The following is a 7,574-nucleotide window of genomic DNA, read 5'->3' on the forward strand; positions in this document are numbered from 1 at the left end:
GATCCTTTTCAAGGCCTCAGCAGCACCTACACGTCGCTTTATGCAATCTTGTTGATTGTGTGTACTTTATTTGTGGTGCTAAGAACAGGATAGCGAGGGTGCGATTTTTCTGCTTTTAGAATTTCTCTCATGCTGTACTTCGCTGCCAGAATCAGCACCGTCATAAAGGTTGCAAACAAGGAACGAAGTATGCGCAACCAACCTACGTGCCTCTTTCTGTTTTTCTCTCTGCTACCAGGCGAGGGTTTTCAACATGTAGAATGTCTCAGGCAGACGACCGTTTGATGTCTGCGTTTTGTTTTCTTCGGTTTCATTGCATGCACTAGCTTTCGGCTTTTATTTTTTTGTGTGTGTTTATGGAGGTACAAATATAGCAACGGATACGTGCCACCGAGCCAGTTGAACTTTTTTCGTCACATATTTTAATATTCTTTGTCAAAAGAACACAAAAATATACCTAACTTAGGTCAGGAAGGCCTTGCAAACGTTATTCGTGGCAAATGTCGAAATGTCGTGTTCAACGTCGGACGGCGGACGGCAAACGTCGGACGGCAAAAATGGCCGGATAAAAATTTATCTGAAAATGTTTTTGCAACTTCTATGCCCAGGAGCTACACTTGCGCTGTCAGCACCTTCATAACTTGTGGGTATGGATTCATTTACGCCACCTGGCGGGTTTCAAAACATCCCGTGCAATCGACCCTCTTTAAACGCGTGCCATTTTATGCACAGCTAGCGTGTTGTTTTGGGGTTGAAAACTAGACGCAATATTTTGTATTACTGGGCAGGAGCGTATGCGGCCGCCGAACATCCCTTTTACGTAAAACGTTGCATGCACGTCTGAACACCGTTATGCGCAAACCTGATGTTCCAGTTGGTCGCCAGCACTCATATGCAGTGACCTGACGCCCCGCCACTATTTGCTGCGAATGGGGTTATGCGCCAGCGTGTCGCCCTTATTAGCCGCAACGTGCCATGCACTGAAGAGGGGAGCGTGACGACAAAATGATCAAAAGTTAACCAGCCGAGATTTTGGTGCACCAGAGCAAAAGACGAACTTAAGTCAGGTTTCAAACGTGTCCTAACGCCCGGATTGGAGGTATAAAGTTGTCAATCAGTGTCCGGTGTTTGAAAATCACTTAGTTGTACGCTTCTTGTTCGACAAGTTGGCTCAGCATTGAGGTTCAGCCATAGTGTGTGAATACCAAGTACGGCAAGACAATGCCCTCGTAACAAGGAGAAGAAAAAAAAAAGCCCGGCTAGAAAAGGTGAAGGAAAGAACATGATAAAATGGCCTAATTGCAATCAGGGAAATCGCCTCAGGTACGCTTCACCACATCCTTCCCAAACAGCCAATAAGAGTTACCAATTGAACGAATGTGGCAAAATGACAAGGCTCAGCGTGCGATTAGAGTAAAAAATAAAATTGGCGCTCGGACGACAGCTCAGATTCCCGCCTTGCGCTGTTTTCCCACAGATTGTCTTTTTACTCTTATCGCATGCTGGGCCTCGTTATTCGCCAAAGTCTCACATCTGGCTACCCAGATTGGTTGCTCTCCGGCGTTGTGGCTTGCGAAAGTGCTTGGACAGTTTGTCGTCTTGCGCGCTTGTCGATATCGTACAGGCAACAGCACTAAGCTAGCATCCACAAATCCGGCTGAAGTGAGCAACATAGCTCCGCTGCCCAGTGACAAAACTGATGAGAATTTATAAGCATACATACGCACGTCTTCAAATAAAGTATAGGTTCCTTCAAAATTTACTTCAGGAAGCTGAAACAGCTGCAAGGGATACAGTTAAACCTGGACGTAACGAACCTCTAAGTAACGAATGCCTGGTGTTAACAAAGTTTCTCAATTTCTAATTGTCAGCCCCCTTGCAAGCCATGTGTTTCCTACCTGTATATAGTGAATTCCTTGCGACAGTTAACCTCGATGAAATGAATTCGCTACGCTAGTGAGCCATTGTTTTTTGCACTTTTCCTAAAAAATAATCGACGCTGGAGATATGCACTAATTTAGCGAACTTTGCCCGCACCGCCATCTACCGTGCGTTTCTAGCATGAGTGCGGTGTCGGCTAAGGAATAGGCTTGCCTGTCGGTATGTGTAGTCGCACGTCTCCACTGCCATCTGCAATCTGCAGTGTCAGTTCGTCAGTGATGAGTTCTGCTGCCGGAAAACAAAAAGTTCTGCCTTTTCAAGGCAAGTTCGCAATTTTAAATGCCATCTCCTGCGGTGAGAAATAAGAACGTCGCTGCCCTGTACAGTATCCTCGCTAGCACTCTCTCAGCAGTTTTGAGTTCGGCAAAGAGCATAAAGTTCAAGAAATAAGTGCCCTTACAGCGTACGTTTGGTCCTTGAAACGGATTAAGGCACCGAAAAGCGTCAAAAGCAAAACTGATGCTTAAGTTACGCTTGTGAATACGGGTACAAGTGACCTTGCTTCTTTTGGAGTGCCGTGTAGTGGTTCGTGGAAACGCTGCAGGCTCAAATCACGCAGCTTTTCACCATGAAGTGAATCATTTAAGGGCGAGTTCACCGTCACAGATGTCTAGCATTATATTTTCGTTCCTGCTTCCTTCACTTGAGCCTCAACTCGAAACTTGCATGTAACAAATAACCACGAACGTTTGTCAACTTCTTTATATCCAGGCTTCACTGTGTGCACACCTAAATTCACACATGACGCGGATGAATGACCGCCAAGATTTATTATTATGAGCCGTTTTAGTGGCCAATTGGCACGCCTAACCAGGGGATGTGTCAACCTGTCATCATAGCGCTAGGCAGCGGCAGTAAATTCTTGCATCGCGTGGCCATTTTGGGCTGTAGTACCACTGAATGGCGTCGGTGTCTTAATTGGCTATTGCGTTTAGGGCAGATAAAAGTATTTGTGATGTAGTAAACAGACGTATCCACATGAAATCAGGAGGGTGGTGGCGCCCCCGTTTCCGCTCATTTTTGAGTTATTTCAGTGCAAAAACGTGATAGAACTGTAATTTGGTAGAACAAAAAAGGAAATTTTCAGGCCACAAAACAAGAATAAAAAAGGAAATTTTCAGGCCACAAAACAAGAATTTGCGAAATGTGTATATTACATTGCACGCATTTGGAGGCTGTTGTCGGCAATTTTTCAGCTCACGCACGTGTAGATTCTATGGCCTGGCCAAAGTCACAAGTAATGCATCCCAGTTTCAGAAAGAAACGACGACGCTTGTGAAAAAAAAGACGTTATGGAGGGCTTACTAAACACTTTTATATTGCTGAGTGCAACTCGGTTCGTCCGAAACCTACATTTTACATAGAAGCACTTAGTTGAATGAAAAGGCAAAATGTACACATTTTTGCCCCAAATAACCTATTGATATTCAAAGCAGGTGTGTGCAGGTTAAAAATGTTGTATAGGACTATTTACACATGAAGGTATGCACGGTTATAAATGGTGCGAGTAATTTCTTTCGGCTGCGTAATAATGCGCAATTTTAAAACAAGAAATTGCAGCAACTGCACACTTTGAAAGTACATTCAAAGAACAGCTCCCACGAAAGCGACTCTTATTGCGGAAGAAAAACTAAGAAAGAAAGGTTAGTTGGACGCGTTCATGGTTATTAATAGAGACCGGAACTTTAGGCAAAATGCCTATTTTTTATTCCAGTCCGTATCGAGCCTATTTAACATATAAGCATGAACTAAAGGAAGGGGAACATTTTAAGCAATAGTTGATTGTGCCTATACGTGCCTATTTTGAGGTTCGTGCCTATACAAGCTTTTAAGCGCCTATAAATGCCTTTTTTGTGCTGTCGAGTACAGACTTTGCCTCAATCAGTCGTATATCTCGATGGAAAAAAAGGAAATCTATTGTTGGACTGATGGGAATGCATGAGCATCTTGTCTCTCTCCATTGCTAACTTGAGGCCTCGCCCGATGCTCATTCCTTTCTCTTCAGACATCCGCCACGCAGAGTTTCTTTCACCCCACTCAGTAAAGCGTATAACCACAAAAATATCATCATCTTCTTCCTACACTATGCCAACCATGCTTAGCGTTCTAATAATCTCAGCGGTCTCGTTTTCTCGCTCTAGCAGCGGCTTTGGCTGCCTGTCTTTCCTTTTGTAGTCTGCCAGTATCGCCATTAGCCGCAGTATTTTTCATTTCTTCCTCGTTTGCCACCCTAAACTGGCTGCGTGCTCGATAATTATACAACGCGGGCAATCAGTGGCAGGAGTCACAGAGACCCGCCGAGACTCCCCGTGACTGACGGGCACGTCTGCAGAGGCAGCTGCCGCTCAGTCGCACTCCTGTTAAAGTATTCTTAGCACCGTCGCTCTCGTCACTCACGCAGCCGGCGATCTCTAAGCGCTATCTCACTTTACCGTTTTTGGGTTTATGTCGCTGGCTGTTTGACAGAGTGACGCGTAGCGACGGAAATATTACCCGAAATGCCCTATATATTGTTCGCGCAATAATACAGTGCTAACAGTGGCATAAATTGTTTTGTCACAGACAGGAGAACACGTGTTTTGAGGAATGGTCTTTTTCGAATTTAGTCTGCAAGGCATGCAAGGTGAAAATAAAGAGTACGCGTTGTCCCCCAACCAGTCGGCGTGCAGCGAGTATAGAAAACAGTATGTTTGTGAATGGGGGTATGAAGTAATGAAAATGACGAGGCGCGCTGGCGTTGGAAATGGGTTCGCACTGGCTTGTTTGGAAGAAAACAAGAGAGCAATTGAAAACGTTGTATTTAGCATTTTTAAGGGTTTTTATTGAATGCTAGCGGCATAAAAAGATTCTTGCGGGTTCCGTCGGCGCGTCGTCTGCTAGCGCCCCCAACGATAGCGCGCAAGCGCCAGCCTGCGAGGGAGCCGGCCAATGGAAGCCCTACCTCTCAAGGCCAGGACGGTACTGCGGGAAAGCACAGCTACTCTCTCGGCAAGATGCGCAACATTGACTTTCACGCCTTTCCTTCTGCTTAAAAAATTGCAAATAAATCTGAACCCTTTCCCACTTATTTACCTCGGACGGGATTTCGAAAAGCCTTTCTAAACAATGCAAAACAATTACAAATTGCTCGCGAATCCCTCCCCCCCCCCCCCCCCAAAAAAAAAAAGGTCGGATTTGTTTGGTGTCGAGAATATTGCAGCGCAGATTGCACGCGGGCGAGGCTAGAGCGTGCCCTAGAGAGGCAGCGCGAGGCTAGCTTGTGGCAAGATTAAGAGAAAACCTATTGACCCTATCACTACAGCCAGCACGTCAGCGTAGTTGGCGTTTCTGCTCTCTCCGTAATCCGTCCGAAGCCTGCCGACGAATGCCGAAGATTAAGACGCCGAAAAGTGTCCTTATCCGGCAATGGACCAGTGGATCGCAGTGCTACACCGTCGACGGAGAAACAGTATTCTGCCAACCCTGCGGAAAGCAGGTGAGAATACAATACTTTCCACTTGATCTTAATTAACGATATCATGCACTTGACGTGAACACTGGACCAACCGTAAACGTGACGCCTCCAACAGTGCTTACGCTAAATTTATTCTGAATGCTCAGAACTTGCCAATAATGTGCGTTTTAAGAACTTTTTACGGTAACTGCTATTCATTGTTGTGCAATGTTTGCAACCTAATTCGGGAACTGGCTTCCTTATTGAAAATTTCCGGCACAGTGTTGGTCGGATTGTTGTATAAGCATCATGATTTTAAAAACGGTTACCTGCTATTGCGCAGCTGGCCAACTTCGCCATTCCTTGAGCTATTGTCAGGTTTACAACTCTACATGACTAAAAGCAAAAGTACACTAGCAACGTTTCACGTGCCTTACGCAATATCTTAGTTTTCGTTACTGTTTTCTTCGCGCAGGTACCCTGTGAAAAAAAGTTCCACTTGCAGCAGCATGAAAGAACAGCACTGCATCAAGCCAATGCTCTGCGCAACCAGCCGTCGACATCAAGACAATCGTTCCTGGCTGAAAGTATTGCTCAAGGAAAAAAAAGTGAATTCAGCGCTGACCTGTGCGAAGCATTAGTCGCTGCTAACATCCCTTGGGCGAAAATCGAAAACAAGACTTTCAAGAATTTCTTGCAAAAGTACTGCAAACAAAAGGTACCATCAGAGTCGACTCTTCGCAAGGAGTACCTGCGACCACTGTACGAGAAGACGCTACAAGAAATTAGAAGAGAAATCGGTGAATTCCACATTTGGATTTCTGTGGACGAGACGACAGATGTCACCGGACGAGTACTCGGTCACTTTGTAGTCAGAAAGCTTGACGCAGAAGAGAAAACAACACCCTTCCTGGTTTGCTCAAAAGAGCTAGAAAAAACTAGCGGAAAGACCATCGCCCGCTTCGTGAACTCGTCATTGAAGCTTCTGTACCCCTCCGGAGCCCACGACGACCGAGTACTGCTGCTCTACACAGATGCAGCAGCTTATATGCTTAAGGCTGGTGCACTTCTCAAGGTTTTTTACCCAGAACTATTGCACGTCACTTGTCTTGCTCACGGGATTCATCGGGTGTGTGAAGAGCTACGAAAGTCGTTCAGTTCGGTCAACGAACTGATAGCTGTAGGGAAGGCGGTGTTCCTCAAGGCTCCTTCCCGCGTTCGTGCTTTCAGGGAGCAGCTGCCGGGTGTACCTCTTCCACCGGAGCCTGTTGTTACCCGCTGGGGAACTTGGCTGACGGCAGTGGAATACTACAACCAACACTTAAACGGTGTCAAGGCTGTTGTAAGCAGCTTTGCTGAAGATGAGAGTGTCGCCGTGAGAAGGGCCCAGAAGGTTCTACATGATGTTACACTTGCATGTGACTTGGCCTATTTGTGTGCCCATTTCACGTTCTTGGCAACAACAATACAGAAACTTGAAAGTTCGGGCACAACGCTGACTGAAAATATTCAGCTGATTTTGGACGCACAGGAAAGGTTCGCTAGTGCTCCCAGGGGACCGGTTGCTGACAGAGCTATAGAGAAGCTTAAGTCTGTGTTGGACAGAAATCCCGGATTTTCGACGCTGACGGAACTGTCTGAGGTTTTGAGCGGCGGACATACCGCGATTCCAGATGGAATCAAAACATCCAACGTGCCAAAGTACAAGTACGCTCCGCTAACCTCAGTGGATGTGGAGCGTTCTTTCTCTGCGTACAAGACGATATTGACTGACAGAAGGCACAACTTCAAGCCCGAAAACCTGGAGATGGTGCTTGTTTGCCACTGCTTCCACAGCCTTTCGCACAGTGTTGCGTCACCCTAGATATCTTGAAATCGTCACCCTTGAGTGTTTTATGAAGAAAATAAAATTGCATTTTCAAAATACCGATGTTTGTAGCCTGTGTTTACTCTAAACCGAAAAATTGCACTGAAATACGCCGCCTGAGTAAATATTATTCGAGCCTATATATGCCTATATGGTAGTACTTAGTGCCTATATATGCCTAAATTTCAATTTTGAGCGCCTTCAATAGGCGCCTAAAACCCGTTTTTTTAGTGCCTAAACTTCCGGTCTCTAGTTATTAATTACATAGTACAATGATCGGGCTGTATGCTGTTTCATTGTGTCCCTTTAGTGCCTAATCTTGGTTTGTGTTCT

At 45.6% G+C, this 7,574-nt stretch overlaps 1 protein-coding gene across 1 annotated transcript; it reads left to right on the plus strand.

Moving 5' to 3' along the window:
* Positions 1-4,544: 4,544 nt before the first annotated feature.
* Positions 4,545-7,300, plus strand: LOC144151739 (uncharacterized). Its single transcript, XM_077682858.1, has 2 exons — positions 4,545-5,416; positions 5,850-7,300. The coding sequence occupies exons 1-2, from the start codon at positions 5,306-5,308 to the stop codon at positions 7,236-7,238; spliced, it is 1,500 nt and encodes a 499-aa protein (XP_077538984.1). The 5' UTR covers positions 4,545-5,305; the 3' UTR covers positions 7,239-7,300.
* Positions 7,301-7,574: the final 274 nt, after the last annotated feature.

Source organism: Haemaphysalis longicornis, unplaced genomic scaffold (genome assembly GCF_048455015.1).
Source record: "Haemaphysalis longicornis isolate Haplotype H1 unplaced genomic scaffold, Haemaphysalis longicornis Haplotype H1 scaffold_9, whole genome shotgun sequence".
Lineage (NCBI taxonomy): Eukaryota > Metazoa > Arthropoda > Arachnida > Ixodida > Ixodidae > Haemaphysalis > Haemaphysalis longicornis.

What these genes read in the sequence shown, in the direction of transcription:
- LOC144151739 (XM_077682858.1), top strand. Translation starts at nt 5,306, where the DNA reads ATGCCGAAGATTAAGACGCCGAAAAGTGTCCTTATCCGGCAATGGACC. An exon ending in GCCAACCCTGCGGAAAGCAG is followed by an intron (nt 5,417 to 5,849) that starts GTGAGAATACAA and finishes TTCTTCGCGCAG; the next exon opens with GTACCCTGTGAAAAAAAGTT.